Genomic DNA, 25,431 nt, shown 5'->3' with positions numbered 1-25,431 from the left:
TTTTTTGATTGGGTCATTTATTTTTCTGGAATTGAGCTGTAGGAGTTGCTTGTATATCTTTGAGATTAGTTGTTTGTCAGTTGCTTCATTTGCTATTATTTTCTCCCATTCTGAAGGCTGTCTTTTCACCTTGCTTATAGTTTCCTTTGTTGTGCAGAAGCTTTTACGTTTAATCAGGTCCCATTTGTTTATTTTTGCTTTTATTTCTAATATTCTTGGAGGTGGGTCATAGAGGATCCTGCTGTGATTTATGTCGGAGAGTGTTTTGCCTATGTTCTCCTGTAGGAGTTTTATAGTTTCTGGTCTTACATTTAGATCTTTAATCCATTTTGAGTTTATTTTTGTGTATGGTGATAGAAAGTGTTCTCGTTTCATTCTTTTACAAGTGGTTGACCAGTTTTCCCAGCACCACTTGTTAAAGAGATTTAACAAGTGTCTTTTCTCCATTGTATATTCTTGCCTTCTTTGTCAAAGATAAGGTGTCCATATGTGCATGGATTTATCTCTGGGCTTTCTATTTTGTTCCATTGATCTATGTTTCTGTCTTTGTGCCAGTACCATATTGTCTTGATGACTGTGGCTTTGTAGTAGAGACTGAAGTCAGGCAAGTTGATTCCTCCAGTTCCATTCTTCTTTCTCAAGATTGCTTTGGCTATTCGAGGTTTTTTGTATTTCAATACAAATTGTGAATTTATTCTTGCTCTGTGAAACATACTGTTGGTAGCTTGATAGGGGGAGAAGGCAATGGCAACCCACTCCAGCACTCTTGCCTGGAAAATCCCATGGACAGAGGAGCCTGGTAGGCTGCAGTCCATGGGGTCGCTAAGAGTCGGACACAACTGAGTGACTTCCCTTTCACTTTTCACTTTCATGCATTGGAGAAGGAAATGGCAACCCACTCCAGTGTTCTTGCCTGGAGAATCCCAGGGATGGTGGAGCCTGATGGGCTGCTGTCTATGGGGTCGCACAGAGTCAGACACGACTGAAATGACTTAGCAGCAGCAGCAGCTTGATAGGGATTGCATTGAATCTATCGATTGCTTTGGGTAGTACACTCAATTTCACTATATTGATTCTTCTGATCCATGAACATGGTATATTTCTCCATCTATTAGTGTCCTCTTTGATTTCTTTCACCAGTGTTTTATAGTTTTTTTTTGATATAGGTCTTTAGTTTCTTTAGGTAGATATATTCCTAAGTATTTTATTGTTTTCGTTGCAATGATGAATGGGATTGTTTCCTTAATTTCTCTATTTTCTCATTATTAGTGTATAGGAATGCAAGGGATTTCTGTGTGTTGATTTTATATCCTGCAACTTTACTATATTCATTGATTAGCTCTAGTAATTTTCTGGTGGAGTCTTTAGGGTTTTCTACGTAGAGGATCATGTCATCTGTAAACAGTGAGAGTTTTACTTCTTTTCCAGTTTGGATTCTTTTATTTCTTTTTCTGCTCTGATTGCTGTGGCCAAAACTTCCAAAACTATGTTGAATAGTAGTGGTGAAAGTGGGCACCCTTGTCTTGTTCCTGACTTTAGGGGAAATGTTTTCAATTTTTCACCATTGAGGATAATGTTTGCTGTGGGTTTGTCATATATAGCTTTTATTATGTTCAGGTGCCAAAGAATGCTCAAACTACTGCACAATTGCACTCATCTCACACGCTAGTAAAGTAATGCTCAAAATTCTCCAAGCCAGGCTTTAGCAATGTGTGAACCGTGATCTTCAACCATGATGTTCAAGCCGGTTTTAGAAAAGGCAGAGGAACCAGAGATCAAATTGCCAACATCTGCTGGATCATGGAAAAAGCAAGAGAGTTCCAGAAAAGCATCTATTTCTGCTTTATTGACTATGCCAAAGCCTTTGACTGTGTGGATCACAATAAACTGTGGAAAATCCTGAAAGAGATGGGAATAGCAGACCACCTGACCTGCCTCTTGAGAAATTTGTATGCAGGTCAGGAAGCAACAGTTAGAACTGGACATGGAACAACAGACTGGTTCCAAATAGGAAAAGGAGTTCATCAAGGCTGTAAATTGTCACCCTGTTCATTTAACTTATATGCAGAGTACATCATGAGAAATGCTGGACTGGAAGAAACACAAGCTGGCATCAAGATTGCCAGGAGAAATATCAATAACCTCAGATATGCAGATGACACCACCCTTATGGCAGAAAGTGAAGAGGAACTCAAAAGCCTCTTGATGAAAGTGAAAGTGGAGAGTGAAAAAGTTGACTTAAAGCTCAACATTCAGAAAACGAAGATCATGGCATTCTGTCTCATCACTTCATGGGAAATAGATGGGAAAACAGTGGAAACAGTGTCAGACTTTATTTTTCGGGGCTCCAAAATCACTGCAGATGGTGATTGCAGGCATGAAATTAAAAGACGCTTACTCCTTGGAAGGAAAGTTATGACCAACCTAGATAGCATATTCAAAAGCAGAGACATTACTTTGCCAACAAAAGTTCATCTAGTCAAGGCTATGGTTTTTCCTGTGGTCATGTATGGATGTGAGAGTTGGACTGTGAAGAAGGCTGAGCGCCAAAGAATTGATGCTTTTGAACTGTGGTGTTGGAGAAGACTCTTGAGAGTCCCTTGGACTGCAAGGAGATCCAACTAGTCCATTCTAAAGGAGATCAGCCTTGGGATTTCTTTGGAAGGACTGATGCTGAAGGTGAAACTCCAGTACTTTGGCCACCTCATGCGAAGAGTTGACTCATTGGAAAAGACTCTGATGCTGGGAGGGATTGGGGGCAAGAGGAGAAGGGGACGACAGAGGATGAGATGGCTGGATGGCATCACTGACTCGATGGACGTGAGTCTGAGTGAACTCTGGGAGTTGGTGATGGACAGGGAGGCCTGGCGTGCTGCGATTCATGGAGTCGCAAAGATTTGGACACGACTGAGCGACTGATCTGATCTGATGATCCTTCTATTACTGCTTTCTGGAGAGTTTTTTTTTTTTTTTTTTTTAATCATAAATGGATGTTGACTTTTGTCAAAGGCTTCATTTCTGTCCTTTATTGAGCCCATCTTTGCATGAAATGTTCCCTTGGTATCTCTAATTTTTGAAGAGATTCCTAGTCTTTCCCATTCTGTTGTTTTCCTCTATTTCTTTGCATTGATTGCTGAGGAAGGCTTTCTTATCTCTCCTTTGCTATTCTTTGGAACTCTGCATTCAAATGCTTCTATTTTTCCTTTTCTCCTTTGCTTTTTCTTCTCTTCTTTTCACAGCTATTTGTAAGGCCTCCTCAGACAGCCATTTTGCTTTTTTGCATTTGTTTTTCTTGGGGATGGTCTTGATCCCTGTCTCCTGTACAATGTCATGAATTTCCATCCATAGTTCATCAGGCACTCTATCTATCAGATCTAGTCCCTTAAATCTATTTCTCACTTCCACTGTATAATCATAAGGGATTTGATTTAGGTCATACCTGAATGGTCTAGTGGTTTTCCCTACTTTCTTCAATTTCAGTCTGAATTTGGCAATAAGGAGTTCATGATCTGAGCCACAGTCAGCTCCCGGTCTTGTTTTTGCTGACTGTATAGAGCTTTTCCATCTTTGGCTGCAAAGAATATAATCAATCTGATTTCGGTGTTGACCATCTGGTAATGTCCATGTGTAGAGTCTTCTGTTGTGTTGTTGGAAGAGGGTGTTTGCTATGACCAGTGCGTTCTCTTGGTAAAACTCTACTAGCCTTTGCCCTGCTTCATTCCATACTCCAAGGCCAAATTTGCCTGATACTTCAGGTGTGGGTCCCAAATACAGTAGTGTCAAATTGATCCCGACAGTTGCCTAGTTTGGCCAGCAGATGGCGCCATGCACCAGTAAGACGCTATGGCTGCTGCTGCGCAGGTTGCTTTGCAGGCTTGCATCCCATGGAGGGCTGGCGACCTTGACAAGGGATATAGACAGAACGACAAACCCCGACAAACCCCGGGAAGTGCGTGAAGGCTGAGAACGTGGAGGCAATGCAGAGTAGTGGCGGGAAATGCAGACGCTGGGATTAAACAGGATCAAAAAGCTTCTCAGTCCAAGCTCTCCCATTTTCATTTTTCTGTGGACCTTTACCTACTTGTATGTATAAAGGAGGATGTGACTTACTGATTATGTAACAGACCCCACAGTCTTCATGGAGACTAGGGCAGCCAATGGCGTAATTTAGTTGAAGTCCGAAGTCCTGAGAACCCAGGGAGTCAGTGGTGTACATCTCACTTCAAGGACAGGAGAAGATCAGATTGGAGGTCAGCTCCAGCGGTGAGGGAAGAAAAAAAGGAGGGAATTCTCTGTCTTCTGCCCTGTTTCTAGTCAGGCCCTTAACAGGTTGGATGATGTCCATTCCCAGTGCGGGGGCGGGGGCGGGGGTGGGGGCGTAATCTTCAGAATCCACAAATCCACTGAGTCAAACATTGATCATCCAGAAACGCCCTTGCAGACTCAAAGGAGTGAAAATGAACTTTACATTCCATGTGCCATTTGATTGTGAGTATTTGCCAACACACACAACACCAGATTCTTTTTTCAGGGCAGGTGGAATGTTGAAGGAGTAAGCAGAGAGAGGATTGAGGACTGGGTCATCATGGTGGGTCAATCTACCCAGATACTGTTGAGTTCATCTCCTGGTCTCTGCAATCCCTTCTGTTCATCTCAGCTCCACCTTCACCACTCAAGCCAGGTGATGAGTGTTTCTCTTCTGGAAATATAGTCCTAGTGAGCAGAGAAGCCCTGCTTTCACTCCAGACTCACCCAGAATCAGTGTTTAATCTGGGCACTCTGTAAGCAGTCCAGCTGACATCAAATGAGGAGATATATGATGTAGTTATGTTTCAACACTGGTGATGTTAACTTGATCTCAGCTTTCTCCACTGTAAATGTATTATTTCCCTTTCAAGGCTTCTTTCCCCTGGCCAATCACCAAGTCTCAAGTCTAAACCACTCAGTTTAGAGTGACAGTTTAGGGGTGTTTCCTGGGGGCTCAGGTCAGTAGGGTGTGGGTGTCTGAAGGAGAAAATGCTCTGATGCTATTGGCTCCTGGATCTAGTGTGAGCCTGGGGCTCCAAGACAGTTCAGTTCAGTTCAGTTCAGTCCAGTTCAGTTCAGTCGCTCAGTCGTGTCCGACTCTTTGCAACCCCATGAACTACAGCACGTCAGGCCTCCCTGTCCATCACTAACTCCCGGAGTCCACCCAAACCCATGTCCACTGAGTGGGTGATGCCATCCAACCATCTCATCCTCTGTCGTCCCCTTCTCCTCCTGCCCTCAATCTTTCCCAGCATCAGGGTCTTTTCCAATGAGTAAGCTCTTTGCATCAGGTGGCCAAAGTATTGGAGTTTCAGCTTCAACATCAGTCCTACAATTGAACACCCAGGACTGATCTCCTTGCAGTCCAAGGGACTCTCAAGAGTCCTCTCCAACACTACAGTTCAAAAGCATAAATTCTTTGGCACTCAGCTTTCTTTATAGTCCAACTCTCACATCCATACATGACCCCTGGAAAAACCATAGCCATGACCAGATGGACCTTTGTTGGCAAAGTAATGTCTCTGCTTTTGAATATGCTGTCTAGGTTGGTCATAACTTTCCTTCCAAGGAGTAAGTGTCTTTTAATTTCATGGCTGCTATCACCATCTGCAGTGATTTTGGAGCCCAGAAAAATAAAGTCAGCCACTGTTTCCCCATCTATTTGCCATGAAGTGACGGGACTGGATGCCGTGATCTTCGTTTTCTGAATGTTGAGCTTTAAGCCAACTTTTTCACTCTCCTCTTTCACTTTCATCAAGAGGCTCTTTAGTTCTTCTTCACTTTCTCCCATAAGTGTGGTGTCATCTGCATATCTGAGGTTATTGATATTTCTCCCGGCAATCTTGATTCCAGCTTGTGCTTCCTCCAGCCCAGTGTTTCTCATGATGTACTCTGCATATAAGTTAAATAAGCAGGGTGACAATGCACAGCCTTGACGTACTCCTTTTCCTGTTTGGAAGCAGTCTGTTGTTCCATGTCCAGTTCTAACTGTTGCTTCCTGACCTGCATACTAGTACTATGGAATCTCAGTCTATAACTTAAAAAAAAAAAAAAACCCTCTCCATTTCTTCTATTATAACATTTCACCATTTGGGTATATAATCTTCATCAATATCTTATCAGTATTTCATTGACTTTTTTACTTTTGGGGGTGGCAATTGCAGAGGTTTCTCATATATCCCCTGTTCTCACACTCCATGGCTTCCCCACTACCAACATCCCTCACCAGATGATACATTTGGCACAACTGATGGATCTAGACTGACACATCATAGTCACCCAAAGTCCATAGTTTACACTAGGATTCACTCCTGGTGTGCATTCTATGAGTTTAGGCAAATGTATGACATTTCCATCATTGTGGTATCATTCAGAGTATTTCCATTGTCCTAAAAGTCCTCTGTGCTCCACCTGTTCATCCCTTACTCCCCATCTCTGCTCTCCGGCAACCATTAGTCGTTTTACTGTCTCCATAGTTTGCCTTTTTGTCATACAGTTAGCATTATACAGCATGTAGCCTTTTCAGACTACTTTCACTTAGTAATGACCATTTACATTTCCTCCATGTTGTTTCATGGGTTGATAGCATATATATATATATATATTTTTTTTTTTTTAGTGATGAATAATTCTCCATTGTCTGAATGAACTAGGTTAATTATCCACTCACCTATTGAAGGACATCTTGGTTGCTTCCAGGTTTTGGTAATTATGAATAAGCCTGCTATATGTATTTTACAGGTTTAAAAAATTTGTTTCTCTTACTTTAAAGTTAAACATATAATGAACCATTACTTCTAATATGCATGCAAACCAGACTGAATAGGTACCTCCTTCCTTTAACTCCATGCTTTCTCCATGTTTACATTAATTATTTTTTATATTAACATATTCATTTTTTCCATCTTCCATTTATTTGAACAATTTAGGGAAAGGTAATAAAACATAAAAATGGATCTACAAAGAAGTGCCATCACAACACAGAGATGGTTGTTCTGTGGAAACTGAACACGTTGACTGATAGGCAGAGATGGATGGCAATGCTTGATAGTCAGTTGCTGAATGAAAGTCTAAATTTGAAATAAGAATAGTGATTTGATGGTAGCGAGGAAAAGTTGCAGTCCTATAGGACATACAGATGTGTACTAGAAATAGTCTGGCTGTTGTTTAAAGAGTAAAGACTCAAGTCACTTGGACATTGAAGAATGATAACTGACACACACATACTCCCCACTTGGTAAAAGGGAGAAAACTTTTGGCCCAGAATCTGGTCTTTGTTTACAGAGTGGCATTTCTCACAGGATGCAAGCAGGTGGTACCTTATAGTTTAATTCTGAACTTTGCATGTATACACGACATGGGGTTAAATGTACCCTTGCAGACCAGCTCATTTGAAGAGGTGGCACCTCAGGCTTTCTGATGAAAACTCCCAGCTTTGGGCCAAAGGCCAACTTGCCCTTTCTCATTTGCTTCTTATCCAAAGCTACTGCCTTATCTTGCATCCACATAAATATGACATGAACTGACAAATATAACTTAAAAAATTTCTGTAGTAGTCATGTTAAAACATAAAAAGGAACAAATGAAATTGATATCAGTAAGATATTTTTAAACCAGTTTGTCCACAATAATATCATTTCAACATATAATCAATGTGACAAATCATTAATGAGAGAAAAATATTTTTACACTGTCTTTGAGATCCATTGTGTATTGTATACATACAGCACACCTCAATTTTGACCAGATGCATTTGAAGTCCTCAACTGTATTGGACAACCCAGGGTTTACAGTGTTATTAGTTAGGACTTCTGTGGGTGCAAGGGAGTGAATACATTTCTCAGTAATTAGAAGGATGGTTCTGGTAGGTGTCTTAGTTTGGGTTCCCCAGTAGCAGACCCTGAGACAAGGATTTGAGTGGAAGTGGAAGTAGTTTATTTTGGGAGTGATCCCAGGAAAACACATTTAGGGAGTTGAAAAGTGATATCAGAAGGAAGGAAGTCAATAAAGAGTGTGTTAACAAGCAAGTTACAGCTTGTGCTACTGGACTCCTTCTTGCTGGGCCACCATGGGAGAGGGAATTGCTTCAACTGACGGGCAAGGCATTTGGGTATTTATCCACCACCTCCCCATCGAGCGGTGGTTGAGGGTTGAATCCAGGCGTTTTGGCTTATATTGCACATGGCCCCAATGTGCTTGACAAGCAGAGAGCTCCCAAAACAGTGAGCCGCCTTAATTCTGGAGGAATGTCAGAGGATAGGAGCTGGAACGTGACAGTTTCTGCCCCAGCAGGTCACACCATTCAAGGAGGGATCCTGCCAGTCTCAGGAGCCCTGGAGGCCTGATGCCAAGACTCTCCTTTACATCACTCATCCTCTTTACTTATCCTGTTCCTGATTCTGGATCAGTCTTGCTACACAGTAGGTGTTTAATAAATAGCTGTTGATTTTCCTTTGGGTACCTGTTTTATTCTTTTAGGCATGTGTGTGCATGCTAAGTCACTTCAGTCATGTCTGACTCTGTGACCCTATGGATGTAGCTCGCCAGGCTCCTCTGTCCATGGGGTTCTCCAGGCAAGAATGCTGGAGTGGGTTGCCATTTCCTCCTCCAGGGGATCTGCTTGACCCAGGGATCGAACCTGCATCTCTTATGTCTCCTGCATTGGCAGGTGGGTTCTTTAACACCAGGGCCACCTGGGAAGCTCTTTTATTCTTTCGGGCCTCTTCATGTAAATGGGGCACATAGCTAACAGCAGTCATGGGTCATATCCTTATAACTCCCTCACCAGAAAGGAAAGTGAGGTTTTACCCTTTCTAACTCCAGGAAAAACAAAAGAAAACAAAAACAAAAAAGAACAACAACAAAAATATCCTCAAGGAAGAAAGCCAGTTGGCCTGACATGGGCCTTGAGTTTATCTCTGGGCCAAACCCTTTGTTCACAGACATAGCATGTTATTATTGGCTAGATTTGAATGAGATGTCCATTCCTGAGGTTATGGAGGTGGATATATTATGGGAAGGTGGAGTGACAATGAAATTTTAACCATATTCAGACTATGGATACTTTCTGGAATGTATTTAAATTGTGAATCCCATTTGTCCTGATAGAAAAATGCTTGAAGACCAGCACTGTCTCAGCTGAACCATTTTAGTACTGCTCTTATATCTGCTGCAGATTTAATGCTTGATGCTTTGACTATTTGACAGAGATACTGTAGATCATTGAATAATTTATAGTTCTGTTCAGTTCAATTGAGTCTCTCAGTTGTGTCCAACTCTTTGTGACCTCATGAATTGCAGCACGCCAGACCTCCCTGTCCATCACCAACTCCCGGAGTCTACCCAAACCCATGTCCATCGAGTCAGTGATACCATCCAGCCATCTCATCTTCTGTCATCCACTTCTCCTCCTGCCCCCAATTCTTCCCAGCATTAGGGTCTTTTCCAATGAGTCAACTCTTCACGTGAGGTGGCCAAAGTATTGGAGTTTTAGCTTCAACATCAGTTTTCACACAGTTATAAATTTGCATCATATGTCCCTGAGGTTTGTCTAGGAATGAATCAAGTCCAACAAGATTGAATCTCTCATTAGATGCTGTCTGATCATTCTCATTAGAATCAATGGCTGGCTGCATTAACTCAGCATGATGTTCATCCATGTTATAGCATGCATCAGTATTTTATAAAATGCCAAATAATATTCCATAGCCCGTAATACCATGTTTTATCTGTCCATTTATCAGTTTATGTACCCTTGGATCCCCCTGCCTCCAATTCATTTTTTCCTTTTATGAATAGTGCCACTATGACATTCATATGTAAGTTTTCATGTGTACATGGGCTTCATTTATCTGCCTAGGAGTAGAACTGCTGGATTATGTGGTAACTTTGTGGCTGTACCCCTTACGTTCCCACTAGCAATGTATGAGAGTTCCAATTTCTTGACATCCTTTCCAACACTTGTTATTATCTTGTCTTTTAGTTATAGTACTGAACGTTTACGATCAGAAAACATGTGCAGATATAGACCTTAATACATCTTCTCTGTGTTTGTAAGCTCCATGCCTGGCCTTGTGGTCATGTAGCTAGAAGGCATTCACTAAACATTTCTTAAGTGAATGGAAACCTTTTTATTTGTATGTTGTTTTAGGTTTTAGAAAGTGCATTCACCAATTATGAGACTCACAATAAACTTATAGGAAGTATAAAGAGTGGCAATTTCCCATTTTAAACCTGAGATAGGTTAGGTCAGAAAGGTTAAGTAATAAGTGAAGCATGCAAAGCTCTGGTCCCCTGTCTTCATGTTGAGTCTTCTCTATACAATTCAATGCTGGATTTTACCATCTCTTCTAAATATCATATTAATGTTCAGAAAAGAATGCTGAGAAGTTTCCAAAGATCTTAGTTAAAAGTAAAAAAGACAGTAGAAGCTGAAGGGACTGAGTGTATTTGACAGTTTGGAGATGCCAATTATGTTTCTGAGATAATTGTGGGGACTGGAGAGAATAGTCTGGGGAAGCCTGATAAGGGAAGTCTCTAGGCTTCCAGCTTCAGCAAGAGATTTAAGAGGACTGTAAATCAGGTGAAGTCAGGTTATGTAGACTGTAGATTGCATTATCTCAGAAAGAGCTAACACCAGAAAGTAGGTAATTGTTACAAATTTCAGCTCTGTTTTCATTTTTTGCAACAGAAAATTTTAAACATGCATGAAATAACAAAAAAGATAGTATAATAAATCCTCATAATGCCCATTGATAGAAAATGATCAACATTCTGCCATTCTTACAAGTTGACTTGTAAAAAATATTTGAATACATTAAGGCTTTCTTTAATATCATTTTCCCTCCAGCTTTATCGAGGAATAAATGACAATTAAAAATGTAACTATTTAAGATACAACTTAATGACTTGATACACATATACGCTCAGTTGCTAAGTCACGTCAGACTCTTTGCGACCCCATGGACTATAGAAAATACTTACCACAGCCCAAGGCAATCAACATAGCAGTCAATTCACACCTTAACCGTTTTCCTTTTTTGTTTTTAATGTTGAGAACTTCCAAGATCTCTTCTCGTATAAAGATGAAATTTCACAGTACATAATTGTTGACTGGAGCCACATTTCTGTATACCAGTTCTCCAGAACTTACTTGTCTTTTGTAACTGAAGCCAAAAGACATTAAAAAGGGTAATTATCAAAGAATACCAACATGATCTTGTAATAAGTTCCACAAATTTTGATCTTTCTTCATTTAGGGTGGAAGGGAAGAAAACTGCTGAGCTGGTAAGATGGCCACACAAATAGCTACACACTTATGGGTGTGAGCCCAATGTTTTGTTCATTCAGTCCTGCAGTCATTCATTCATTCAAACAGCACATTCTAGGCAGTTTTGCTGCACACTGTCCATGCACCAGTGAGATAGTCATGCTGGACTTGGGCTTGAGTCCAAATCAGGATTCATCATTTACTGATTCAAAGACCCTGGACAGATGCTGTCCTTGAGCCTCATCTTTCTCATCCATAAAACAGGGATAATACGTTGCTGAATAGGGTGTTGTTAGAGTTAAAAGTAAGGGGAGTTCCCCAGAAATATGCATGACCTGTGTTCTGTAACATATGCCACTGTTACTTGTCTAGGCCCTGAGCTCATGATGAAAGAAATCATGAGACAGCCTCTCTCTCCTCAGATTTCCTTTTCCCAGTCTACGAGGGCAGCAACAAGCTCACAGAGGTTCCCTGCACAATGCAGCATGTAAGATGCCAGAAAGCTGCCCCCATTAACACCAGGCATTCATCTTCCAAAATCATCTGAGTTCTTCTAACTTTCTGTTACTTTTCATTAGGTCTTGCAGCTCTACAAACATAATCTGTGCTAAACCCTGTTGTTGTCCGAGGTCAAAAAATCTGTTGGAGTTTGGAGCAAAGAAAGGTTTATTGCAAGAGTCAAGCCAGGAGTTCATGCTCAAAAAAATCCAAACTCCCTGATGGATTTCAGGGGAGAGTTTTTATAGGGAAGGTGAGGGAGAAAGTGCAGTGTAGGTTTCCCTCATTATTCTCTGATTGGTTGATGATGAGGTAACAGGGTCGTGTCACGGGGTTTAACATCTTCAGTCCTCAGGCTCCAGCTGGTGTGGGGGCTCCCTGCTCGTGGTCATCATGCAGTTAACTTCTTCCATCTGGTGAGGGTTTTAGTATCTGTAGAACAACTCAGGAATGTGCATCAGACACTGTCATCTATATGATCTAAATCTTTCAGGGAAGGACTAAAGATTTTGTGATTGCTCTATGGCTGAGCTATGGTTTAATATTTTGTTGTTGTTGTTACTACACATTCACATTCTTTCAATCGTTAATTCTTGAGCCAGCCTCCTGTGGCTCATAGGAGGCCTGGGAGATTAAAGCTTTTCTCCAAGCAAGAGGGGCTTCTCAGGTGGTTCAGTGGTAAAGAATCCACCTGCTAATGCAAAGAGAAGCAGGATGCAGGCTAGATCCATGGTTCAGGAAGATCCCCTGGAGGAGGAAATGGCAACCCACTGCAGTATTCTTGCCTAGATAATCCCATGGACAGAGGAGTCTGGTGGGCTACAGTCCAGGGGTCACAAACAGATGGACAGGACTGAGTGAGCACTGCATGCACAAACAAGAGGCAGGTAGAGGGCATGGGGTGGGGTCTATCCCAGGAAGGTCCCACAAGCTCCTTGCTCCATTACAGCTGGACACCCTCCTGTAGCACCCTTATTTGGTCTTGATGAGGGCAGAGTGCCCAGAGCGCAGGCTGCTATCTCCTTGTGCCAGCTTTCTCTGGGTCTTTATCACAGCTGAGGGAGCGTTTCTGATGCAGCCTGCCCCTCCCTCTCCGTCTTCTGGGTGGGGGCCCGGGCTCAGAGCGCGCCCTTTGGTAGAATTTGCAGCCCGGTGCCCAAACGTAGGCGCCTCTGTCCGGTGCCTTGGGTGCCGCACTTTCCCTAAGTGGCTCCATCAAGCGCGCCTGCAGCCTCGCCTCACACCTGCGCGGCCCCGGGCAGAGCCGCCTGGCTGCCCCTTGGTCCTGCTGCCCCCACCGCTCCCGACTCCAGGCCCCAGGGGCAGAGGCACCAAGCGGGCGGCCCCCGCTGTGCTCCACTCCCTGAAGCAGGTGGTTCTGTCTCCCCCAGAGAGGACCGCGCTGTGTCTGAGCCTCCAGCCTCCCCGCCGGCGCCTCCAGGAGCAGCTCCATCACCAGAGCAGCGCGACCCCGGCCCGCGGCCGCCCCCGCCGGCAAGATGCGGAAGCCCAACCCGCTGCAGGACGCGAACTTCTGCTCGCGCCTGTTCTTCTGGTGAGAGCCCGCCTGGGCTGTGACACCTCCGCCGTCGTGGGGCGGGTGCTTGACGCCGCCGCTGCGCTTTTGGGGACCGAGGAGGGGGGTGGTCCGGGCGAGGGAGCGCTTTCCGCTGGCGCCCTGGGCACCTGGCTGCTTGTAGCCCGTGGGGCCAAGTGGTCCCTGGCATCTGGCGAGCCCGGGAGAGGGAACTCGTGGTGGGGCTCCCTGACTTGTAACTCGCTGCTCCACCAGCAAACTCCTTAGGCCCTAGTAGGACGGGAATAGGGTGAAGTAGGAGGGGCGGCGAGTGAAGCAGGAGGCAGGGAAGCTGAGACCCCAGGCTGCCCAAGGGGAGTCTCCCGCCAAGCGGGAGAAGGACTGGACCACCCCCTCCACTCACCCCCACACACCCAATACCACACACCCACACTCCATCCTTAGCCGGCTTCCCCAGTACTGCTCAGGAATTCGCAGTTCTGAACTAAAGCGGCATCCTTATTTTTCCCCTAAGCAAGCAGTTTATGAACAGCTTCCTTTATCCAATTAGTGTCCTGCACTGTTACCATCGTCCAAGAACGTCCCCATTTTCCCCATATTCCTTAGGTGACAGCTGAGTTCCGCCTGCACCGGTCTTCCTCATCACTGTGCCTATGACAATGTCTCCCTTCCTCCCTCCCTCTCTCCCTGTACATCTCTCACTGCATTTCCTGGTATCTATTTGTGACAAGTTTCATGTGTGTAAAAACACTTGTTTTTAATGTAATGAATGGGGATACTGTTCTTGAACACGTTTTGCTTTTGCCTGGGACACACAGCCAGGACTGGAGTATGTATTTGAACAGCCCCTTTCTCTACTGTGAATATCTCCACTTCCACATTTAAGGACCAAACCCTGGGGATGAAACCTGTGGGGTCTTATGCTGATCTTTAGCCTTTAGAGAAGCAGTGCATGGTCTTGATGCACGTGGTCCTGCCCAGGAGTCATTTAGTCCTGAAATGCTGAAGGGTCCCTGAACTGGGAAGAAACACCAATGAAAAACGCTGCGGAGAGCTGAAGCTCTTACCTGAAGTCTTCATCTAATAGCTGGGACCTTTATTTTTTTGGGCTCCAAAATCACTGAAGATGGTGACTGCAGCCATGAAGTTAAAAGACGCTTACTCCTTGGAAGGAAAGTTATGACCAACCTAGATAGCATATTCAAAGGCAGAGACGTTACTTTGCCAACAAAGGTCCGTCTAGTCAAGGCTATGGTTTTTCCAGTGGTCATGTATGGATGTGAGAGTTGGACTGTGAAGAAAGCTGAGCACTGAAGAATGGATGCTTTTGAACTGTGGTGTTGGAGAAGACTCTTCAGAGTCCCTTGGACTGCAAGGAGATCCAACCAGTCCATCCTAAAGGAGATCAGTCCTGGGTGTTCATTGGAAGGACTGTTGCTAAAGCTGAAACTCCAATACTTTGGCCACCTCATGAGAAGAGTTGACTCATTGGAAAAGACCCTGATGCTGGGAGGGATTGGGGGCAGGAGGAGAAGGGGACGACAGAGGATGAGATGGCTGGATGGCATCACCAACTCGATGGGCATGAATTTGAGTAAATTCTGGGAGTTGGGGATGGACAGGGAGGCCTGGCGTGCTGTGACTCATGGGGTCGCAAAGAGTCGGACACGACTGAGCAACTGAACTAACTAGGCAGGCCTGAACCTCTGGATTTTAATCACTCTTGGGTGATTATTAGGTCTTTTGTTTCTGGAACCTAACCCATTCATCTTTTCCACAAAGTCTGATACTTCTTTTATGGGACAGCCTAAGGGATTCCCAGGGAATGGAAGCTCCCATGCTTGTTCTGATGGTGGTGTATTCAGTGTGTAGTTACATCTCTTGGTCATTTGGTGGCCCTTAAGGAAAGAGGGGCTTAGAAGAAGGAATGTGGGTGTGGTTACTCTAAATAATACTGAAACAGTCAAACATCTGCTTAAGGCAGGGCAAGAAACTCTCCAGGTCACCTTCTGTCTGTGGATTTTCAAAATGTGCGTGTGGAAATGGGAAGATAAAGACTTCTCATTGATTTTGGTAGACACCCATTTCCAGTTTTCCTGCTGGAAGGAGAGAAGCTGCTGCTGCTGCTAAGTCACTTCAGTCGTGTCTGACTCTGTGTGACCCTGTAGACGGCAGCCCACCAGGCTCCCCTGTCCCTGGGATTCTCAGGCAAGAACACTGGGGTGGGTTGCCATTTCCTTCTCAATGCATGAAAGTGAAAGTGAAAGTGAAGTCGCTCAGTCGTGTCCGACCCTCAGCGACCCCATGGACTGCAGCCTTCCAGGCTCCTCCGTCCCTGGGATTTTCCAGGCAAGAGTACTGGAGTGGGGTGCCGTTGCCTTCTCCGGAGAGAAGCTATTACCTCTTATTTTACACCTGAAGCTGCTGAAGCAGAACGGTTGAGTGAGTTGTCTACCAGCACCTAGCTAGAAAGTGAAAGAGTTGGATCCCAAACCAGGCAGTCTGGCTCCCTGCGTATGTAACTGCTGTATCGAGTAGGTTCTATTTGTGTACTTGTTTGTAAATGCACAGGGAAGCTGATTCCAAACACATCTTTGGTCTTATTGGCAGGAGTCGCTCAAGGGAACTTCTTAAAGTTCTTGCTGTTGGAGATGATGCATGTGAAATATCTCTATAATCAAGCTTTAGGGCACCTGTTCTCAGAGTATAGCTCTCAGACCTGCTCATCCTTGTCATCTGGGAGTTTTTTAGAAACACAAATCCCCCTGGACTCTTTGTAGACCAGTTGTGTAAAGTTAGAAATTCTGGGGGTGGTGGTTAAATAAGCTCCAGGTGATTCTGATGGAAGGTTGAGACTGGCTTCTGCTTTCAGCCACCCCTCCCACTGGCATTACTACTTCAATGTTAACTTTTAAAAGCGGTCTGGACTTCGTGAAGTTAGTTGTTGACCACAATTTCCAGGCTGTACATAAAGTCTGAGGTACCCTTGTGATTTCCTTGTGTTCCCCACTTGCTGCCCTGGGGAAAGCTGACATGAGCCCAGGCAGGAAGTACTGCCCAGAGACAAAGTCCGCCTTGTAGAGAAAAGCTGAGTTTTCATCTTCTCCTTGGGTGTTTGTTTTTCTTCTCATATTTCACCTGCTTTCTAAACTTGTAAATGATGCCAGTAACTAGCTTATTATGTTTATACAAATGATCTCACTGGAGTTTTAGTGTTTTCAAAGCACAGATGGGACTTAGGGTCAAAAAAGGCATGCATTATGGCTATATGTAATTATTATGGATTTTAGAAAATAATATATGCTTTACTATTTCTGTAATAAAATTAAAACTACAGAAGAAGAAATGAATAAAAGTTTATTTCTGTTAGCCACGTACACTTGTTGATAATTTGGCTGTTTCTTAGAAGTAGAATAGCTGGTGAAAGCTCAATTCTGTTCCATCAGGTTTGCCCTCTTAAAAACTGCTTGTGTGCTTATTTCACTGCTATTTGTGAGTATGTGAATTACATTTTTTATAGGCCCGAGGTTAAAAATGTCAAGCAGTTACTTATTTATTGCTGTCCATGCTGAGTCATCATTGCTGCTCTCATGCTTTTCTCTAGTTGTGTGGTGATGGGGGGCTACTCCCTAGTTGTGGTGCACGGGCTTCTCTTATGGAGCACAGGCTCCGAGGCGAGTGGGCTTCAATAGTTGTGGCTCATGGGCTTAGTTGCTCCATGCCACGTGGTATCTTCCTGGACCAGGAATCAAACCTGTGTTCCCTGCATTAACAGATGGATTCTTAACTACTGGACCATCAAGGAAGTCCAATATCAGTTTTAATAAGAATTTATTTTATTTTTAGAGTTGTAACTTTATGTCTATTGACTATTTGTCTTTCTTTGAATTGTCTCTTCGTAGACATTTTTTTTTCCCATGAGGCATTTTTATATTTGAATAATTTGCAATAGTGCATGTAATACTTTTTCAGATTTTTGTTTGTTATTTAGAGGCTTTAAATTAGATATAATTATATTGAACTTTTCTTTCTGGTTTCTCCTATTGCTTTCGTAATGTCTTTTTAAAATCCTAGTATCCTCTAAATCTGTGTAAGCATTCTATTTTGACTCTCTTTTCTTATTTAATTTCTAACAATAAAGACAACTAGAATTTTTGTTTTTAGTATTTGGTATAAGATAGACCCCATTTTTCCAAACAGCCCATATTCCTATCATGGTTTATTGAATGATTCTTCTTTTTCCCATTATTGGAAATCAGTGGCACGATTTTTGAACCATGTCCAGTCTGCTGAGACTCTCCCTTGCAATGTCCCCGCTGTCCTGCACTGCAGCCCCGGGGGGGTGTTTTGCATTTCTCTCACCCCCCCCCCCATCCCAGCAGGTTGGGGGTTGGTGCAGGGCCTGTTCCCAGAGATGAGGGTGGAGCAGGGTCTTGGACCAGATGCACTTGGCCATCATGGAGTGGTTACATCCTCGTTTCACTGACACTGGCTACATCTCAGTCAGTAAACTGTCCCCTTGCAGAGGGAGTGTGGATGTGGGAGCTCCCACTGGTGTCAAGTCAGACTCTCCAGAGATTCTTGTCAGAGAAGCTGATGACATGAGAGGGGATTGTGAACTGGACAAGTGATGAGATAGTTTAGGGAGTTTGGTCCTGTTAGACCATCAGTAACTAACGATTGTGAATGCACAGAAATGTCTAATTTCAAACTAGGATTCTTTGCACCATTTTCAGAATACCACTTCTTATTCTTCATTAACAGTCAGAGACCACATGTTGTAGATGGAGGCTGAGTGAGCTCTGCAGGGCTCTTTTTCTGGCCTTGACCTGTTCCCTGTAAGCCTTTAGTTTGATGAGATTTGGTAATTTTATACAATAACTACAGCCTCAAGCAAGATGTAGAATACCCCAGAGGTGTATTGTGTCCTTCTGGCAACCTAAACTGCCTAACAAATTTATCTCTTGTAGTTTTTTCTTGAATTTTTTTTTTTTTTGATCTTTATAGTCCTGCCTTTCATCAACCTGAGAAGTGTCAACTAGAAATCCATTCAGATGTGTCAAGGGAATAAGTTGCCTGAGTCTTCCAGGGGTCCCCTGATCATGTTGACCCCCCTTTCTCTCTGTTGACATGAAACAAATAGGGTATCAGATATTTCTCCAGCAGAGATAGGCTTATGGGATCAGCAGAGAATTGTAATTTGAGGTTTACAACTGTGGAGATTCACATGCAAGTCCCCAAAGGGCAAGGGAAAGAGATCACTATCATAGATGGAAAAGGAAGTTGGGAGGTTTGTTAAACAAACAGTCCATGGCTTTTCACTGCTGAGTCCTTGCCAGGAAAGAAGCAGCATCTTTGTTCTTCCTGTCGGGCTCTGCCATTGTAACCGCCTCTGTCAATTATCAGAGATTTTCTACTGGGGCCCAATGGGATTACTCAGGATCTCTGTCACGGTGACAGCTGTTCTTTGTTTGGTGAGATGTTGTCCTGTTTAGAGCAACACTGTCTTCTCAGGTGATCCCCTCAGTAGCCTTGGGAGGTGTATCTCCATATGTTCTCCTCAGTTTCCAGAGGCCAATACTGAGACATTACGTGGCTAGTTCATGGTCATACAACCAGAAAGTGACCAAGTCTAGACTCTAACACAGGAAGATTTCCAAATGAGGTACATCATGTGCAGTTTTTCTCATTACATTTTTTTAAATTGTGGAAAATACACACAACATAACATTTACCATCTTGACCATTTTTAAGCATTTGGTTTAGTATTGTTAAGTACATTCACGTTATTTTGCAAATAATTTCCAGAACTCTTTTCATCCTGTGCTAGTGTGGGGGCAGAGTGTCATCATCTCGGCATGTTCCAGTGCCAATTCCCTGAGTGTTTTCTGTGGGGAATGACTGTAGCATAAATGGCCTAACATGTTTCAAACCTGTTTAGTGGTAAAGCTCACAGACTTAACTTTTGTTTTGGAAGGAAATTGAGACATATTAAGCATCACTGAGATGCTGACCTGGAGTGGAGAAGTGGAGGAGGGGGCACAGTTGAGGCCCTGGGTCCTCAGGGCCGCTGTTGGGATTAGGATCCAGTCTTCTGACTCCTGGGTTGGGGTTCTTTGGAGGTGCCAACCTACCAGAGTTTGCAAAAGCTGAAGCTCAGCCTCTCTTATTGCTTCTTTAATGATTCATGGACATTCATGCATTCAATAAATAATTCTTGAGCATCAACTCTAAACAAATATTTTCCTAGGAATAATGGAATAAAAGAAATGTGATCTCTGCTTTCACAGGTTATTATTGTCCCAACTTGAAAATTTCCTTACTCTGGCAAGGTCAGGAAAATGGTGTTAATCTTTGGGCTATCTCTACATTTTATTACCATTTAAATAATGCCTAATGGATTTGAACAGAGTTTGAGGGTTATCCTGTGTATAGTTACTGTTTTTTTCCCTTTATAATAAGTGATTTGCAGAGAGAGAATTTGAGATTATATGGATACTATCTTCCACATCAAACTTTCACCCACTGGTTTTAACTTCCGTTGATAATTTCTGATTCCATCGCTCCCCTTATGTTTGTGTCTGTCTGCAAGAGCATTCCTCTCTCCTGTTTATGTAGCAGTACTGATTCATGGATCCTTTTATTATTTAATCTGTTGTGCTTCATTGCCATTTATTTGTTTTGATTCTCAATGTATCCCAGATTTGTCTAGCAAAAGCCATTCAACCTGGCTTCTCTGTCCTTTCTATACATCCTCATGGTTCTTTCAGGGCTTCCTTATTCTATGGAGCAAGTTGTTCCATCTTGGACTTTCTCTGCCTGTAGGTCTCAGCCTGTAGGCTTTTTCTGGGAATGCCTGGGGCTCTGCTCACCAGGGTTCATATTAGTTAGAGCAGCCCCCACAAAAATTCTCCTTTTGGAGCCAATGTTGTAGCTGGATTGATTCCTGTGGTTCTTATGATTGTGAGACATGTCAGCAACAACCACTAGGGAACTTTGAAATGCCGAGGTGTATTACTCACTCACATGTCATGGAGAGTACTGGACACCCCTGGGGTGACACAACGAGATCCTGGATAGAGAGAAGGCAGGTGAGTAAGTCTGGACTTGAGATTCTGCCTTTTTGCGGTTGAGGGTGGAGTGTCTAGGATTTTGAGGGTTCACTCTTTATTGGTGAATTTAAAACATAAGAGCGGGAAATAAAATGTGAGAAGGGAGAAGCAAGCAGTCAGCGACATGGTTTGTTATCAGCTCAACCAGAGCTGTCTACAAGCGGGAACTTCATGGGTGGGGTGGCCTGACTCTTTAGTGTAACTGGCACATGTTCACTGGAGGTGGCTGTCTTTGACATGGATGTCTCCAAAGTGTAATGTCTGGCATTTATATTGCAATAAAAAAAGCTAGTTATCAGGTACTTACATAAACTGCCCCAACCTTGGAGCCAGCCATTTCTTCAAGGAGCATTGGTCCCTTTTAGGGAAGAAGGGTATTAAAAAGTCAAGATCTGGGTGAAGGGGGCCAAAGAGCACAAACCTCCAGTTATAAAATAAGTAAGTCAGGGGGATGCAATGTCTGGTGCAATGACTAGAGTTAATAATACTCTATTGTATATTTGCAAGCTGCTAAGAGATTAGATCTTAAAAATTCTCACCACAAGAAAAAAAAAATGTGACTGTAGGTTAAAAAGCAGAACCCTAAGGTCTGAGGGCTGGAATGCTCTTTGCTACCAGTATATCATTGCTTCCAGGGCCTCTCAGTGTATAAAATTAGAGTGTATATGTATATGTATATATGTGTGTGTGTGTGTGTGTAAACACATATCTAATTCTTGTTTTAAAAATTTATTCTAATTGAAGGATAATTACTTTACAGTATTGTGATGGTTTTTGCCATACATCAGCATGAATTTGCCACAGGTATACATGTGTCCCCCCCATCCTGAATCCCCTTCCCACCTCCCTCCCCACCTCATCCCTCTAGGTTGTTCTAGAGCACGAGCTTTGGGTGCCCTGTTTCATGCACCAAACGTGCACTGGCCATCTGTTTTACGTATGGTCATGTGCAGGTTTTGATGCTCTTTTCTCAAATCATCCCCTCTTTGCCTTCTCCCACTGAGTCCAAAAGTCTGTTCTTTACATCTGTGTCTCCTTTGATGCCCTGCATGTAAGATCATTGGTACCATCTTTCTAAATTTCATATATATGCATTAATATACAGTATTTGTCTTTCTCTTTCTGACTTACTTCACTCTGTATAATAGGCTCCAAGTTCATCTACCTCATTAGAATTGACTCAGATGTGTTCCTTTTTATAGCTGAGGAGTATCCCACTGTGTATATATACCACAACTTCCTTATCCACTCATCTGTTGATGGACATCTAGGTTGCTTCCATATCCTAGCTATCATAAATAGTATTGCAATGAACATTGGGGTACATGTGTCTCTTTCAGTTCTGGTTTCCTTGGTGTGTATGCCCAGCAGTGTGATTTGCTGTGACATATGGCAGTTCTGTTCCCAGTTTTTTAAGGAATCTCCACACTGTTCTCCAAAAATAGTGGTTGTACCAATTTGCATTCCCACCAACAGTGTAAGCGGGTTCCCTTTTCTCCACATGCTCTCTAGCATTTATTGTTTGTGGACATTTTGGATGATGGGTATGCTAAAGCTGAAACTCCAGTACTTTGGCCACCTCATGCGAAGAGTTGACTCATTGGAAAAGACTCTGATGCTGGGAGGGATTGGGGGCAAGAGGAGAAGGGGACGACAGAGGATGAGATGGCTGGATGGCATCACTGACTCGATGAATATGAGTTTGAGTGAACTCCTGGAGTTGGTGATGGACAGGGAGGCCTGGCGTGCTGCAATTCATGGGATTGCAAAGAGTCGGACATGACTGAGCAACTGAACTGATTCTGGCTGGAGTGAGATGATACCTCATTGTGGTTTTGATTTGCGTTTCTTTATTAATGAGTAATGTTGAGCATCTTTTCATGTGTTTATTAGCCATCTGTATGTCTTCTTTGGACAAATGTCCATTTTGGACTTTTGCACACTTTGATTGGGTTCATTTTTCTGGAATTGAGCAGCATGAGCTGCTTGCATGTTTTAGAGATTAATTCTCTGTCAGTTGCTTCATTTGCTATTATTTTCTCCCATTCTGAGGGCTGTCTTTTTACCTTGCTTATAGTTTCCTTTGTTGTGCAAAAGTTTTAAGTTTAATTAGGTTGCATTTGTTTATTTTTGTTTTTATTTCCATTACTCTGGGTGGTGGATCATAGAGAATCTTGCTGCAATATATGTTGGAGAGTGTTTTGCCTATGTGTTCCTCTAAGAGTTTTACAGTTTCTGGCCTCACATTTAGGTCTTAAATTCATTTGGAGTTTTTTTTTCTGTATGGTGTTAGAAAGTTTTCTAGTTTCATTCATTTACATGTAGTTGACCAGTTTTCCCAATGTCACTTGTTGAAGAGACTATCTTTTCTCCATTGTATATTTTTGCTTTCTTGGGCAAAGACAAGATGTCCATAGGTGAGTGGATTTATTTCTGGACTTCCTGTTTAGTTCCATTGATCTATACTTCTGTCTTTGTGCCAGTAATACTGTCCTGATGACTGTAGCTTTGTAGTATAGTCTGAAGTTAGGAAGGTTGATTCCTCCAGTTCCATTCTTCTTTCTCAAGATTGCTTTGGCTTTTTGGGGTCTTTTGTGTTTCCATACAAATTTTGGAATTATTTGTTTTAGTTCTGTGAAGAATGCCATTGGTAGTTTGATAGGGATTGTGTCGATTGTTTTGGATAGTATACTCATTTTCATTGTATTTATTCTTCCTCTTTCATCATCTCTTTCTTTTTTTTTTTAAACAAAGATCATGAATGTAGGATTTAATTAGACAAGCATGTGTAATTTGTATATATGCCACTCTGCATTTTTCTTAATTTTTAACAGCTGGCTCAACCCCTTGTTTAAAATTGGTCACGAACGGAGACTAGAAGAAGATGACATGTACTCGGTGCTTCCAGAAGATCGCTCCCAGCACCTTGGAGAAGAGCTGCAAGGGTGAGCACAGGCAGCAGGGAGAAGGGGAGGGAAAGTGAGAATTTCCATATAGGGGTAAAGGTTTTGAGGGGGGCTTTGTCTTCCTCTGGATTCTTCTAAGCCTCTTCCCCCTGACTTTGCACACTCAGGCCCCCAGACTGGGGAGCCCATGTTCTCTGTGCATTTGTGGAAGTGGAGGGAGCCTGCAGCCATGGCCCTGGAGGCTGAGGTGGGGTTCCTGGAGAAGGGTATCTGCCCTCCTGAGCTGCTCATGACCTGTGAATCCAGCACAGTATGGCAGGAACCCATTTCCTGAAATGGACTTTTCCCTTAAGGCATGCTTTTCTGTTGCTTCAGTCTGCACCACTCATCTTTCAGGAGCCCTGTGAGCAGTCAGCCAGCATTTATAGGACAGCCACAGAGTGCCCTGTATCTTCCACTCTTCTACTTCCTTATCTTCCACTCCGTGCACCCCCCAACCATCGCCCCCCCCCCCCACCTCCGTTTTCCCTTTGGTGGACACGCTATTCTTTACTGTGCTTTGTTTCACATCACAGGTACTGGGATCAAGAAGTTTTGAGTGCTGAGAAAGATGCGCGGGAGCCTTCTTTAACAAAAGCCATCACAAAGTGTTATTGGAAATCCTACTTAATTTGGGGAATTTTTATATTTCTTGAGGTAAAATCTTTTACATGCTGTGCATTGCTGTTCACTATATGTGGATCAGTACTAAGATGAACAGGACCTGTGGTGGGAAGAGGCCAGTAGTTTAAGGTCAGAGGATAAAATGCCTAGAAATCATGATGTAACTCAGCAGTTGTGTTTATCTTTAGAATAGACAGGTGTTTAAAGGACTGGACCTCTGGGAGATTAACTGTTTTCCTTTTAATGGATTAAAAAATAGTGTCATGGAAGGGTGGCACTGAAAAGAAAAGACATTTTATACCATCTTAGGACAATATTGGTGCTCAGTATTCAATACAAATGCTAAAAGTGATCCTTGACCAAAAGAAGATCCACAACCTCAAGGAATATGTGGTTTGGAGGAAGTAAACTTGGACCCAACCCCAGTAACATAAGGCATTTTACAGGTGCTCAGCAAATGATTGTTAACTTGCCTAGGTCACATCTGATAAATGGTTTCTTAAGAAAAGATCATCACCCCTCCCCTTCCTGTGGAATAGAACCTGGAGCTCTGCATCTGAGCTGGAGCTTCCCAGAGCTCCCAAAAGCACACCCTCCCCTGGGCTGCCCCCTCCCCATAGGCCAGGTTACTGAGGCCAAAACCCCCTGTGAGGAGGAGCTCTATCTTCACCATGAATTGCAGAGAATCCGTGCACCAGCCATGCTGGTTTCTGTCCTGGCTGTGGGGGTGGATCACTGGTTGAAGGGGGAGTCTTGGAGCCTGGCATTGGCAGAGGGTGGAGAAAGGGATGTGCAGGGAAAACCGAAGACAGAAAGTAGTGAGGTCAGTGTCTCCATGACTTTGAAGATCCTGGGTCAAGATCCCACAGTGAGACAGTCCACCTGGGGACACAGTGCCGTCAGCCCCCCTGTTCTGGCTGAGCCTGCTGGAGGTCTGCTGCAGACCCCCCTGGGTGGCTCGTGCTCTCTGTGGTCCCTTAGCGCTGCCTTAGGGACATGGGTGGGCTGTGAGCGTGTGAGGGCAGGAGGGATGGAAGATGCAGTTGCTGTGAAAGGGGTGTTTTAGGTGGAGAAGATGTGAGCTGTTGTCAGTCCATTGTGTGGGGGTGAGGTGGGTGGGCCAGGTGGTTTACAGGTGGGCGGCGTGGCTCTTGTTTAAAGGCTGTGCTGTGCTGAAGGGCACTGTGGGCAGTGGGAAGCTGGGCAGGTGAAGTCTGCTCCACACAACTGGAGAGACAGAGAATCTGTCAGCTCCCAGGTGACTGGGTGGTCCTGGGGGATGGAATTCTCGTTGATGACAAACGTGGGTTGGCCATTGGCCAGAGGGTTGGGACAGGTATGTGGGGCAGAGTGCCACCTTTGAGAGGGCACTGACCACTGAGATACCTTACTGCCTGTGAGGGCAAGGTGGAGCATTGA

At 43.5% G+C, this 25,431-nt stretch overlaps 1 protein-coding gene across 2 annotated transcripts in view; it reads left to right on the top strand.

Annotated features, from left to right (window-relative positions):
* Positions 1-23,284: 23,284 nt before the first annotated feature.
* LOC133258049 (ATP-binding cassette sub-family C member 4-like) overlaps positions 23,285-25,431 on the top strand; it is a 656,993-nt gene continuing 654,846 nt past the window's right edge. For both annotated transcript variants that reach the window (XM_061434381.1, XM_061434383.1), the window contains exons 1-2: positions 23,285-23,388; positions 23,925-24,045. In XM_061434381.1, coding sequence (XP_061290365.1) covers positions 23,333-23,388; positions 23,925-24,045 — 177 coding nt within the window. In that variant the 5' untranslated portion in view covers positions 23,285-23,332. The remainder of the gene's footprint in view (positions 23,389-23,924; positions 24,046-25,431) is intronic.

Source organism: Bos javanicus, chromosome 12 (genome assembly GCF_032452875.1).
Source record: "Bos javanicus breed banteng chromosome 12, ARS-OSU_banteng_1.0, whole genome shotgun sequence".
Lineage (NCBI taxonomy): Eukaryota > Metazoa > Chordata > Mammalia > Artiodactyla > Bovidae > Bos > Bos javanicus.
Note: the sequence above shows the minus strand (reverse complement) of the source record. Positions and strands in the feature narration are given on the sequence as shown.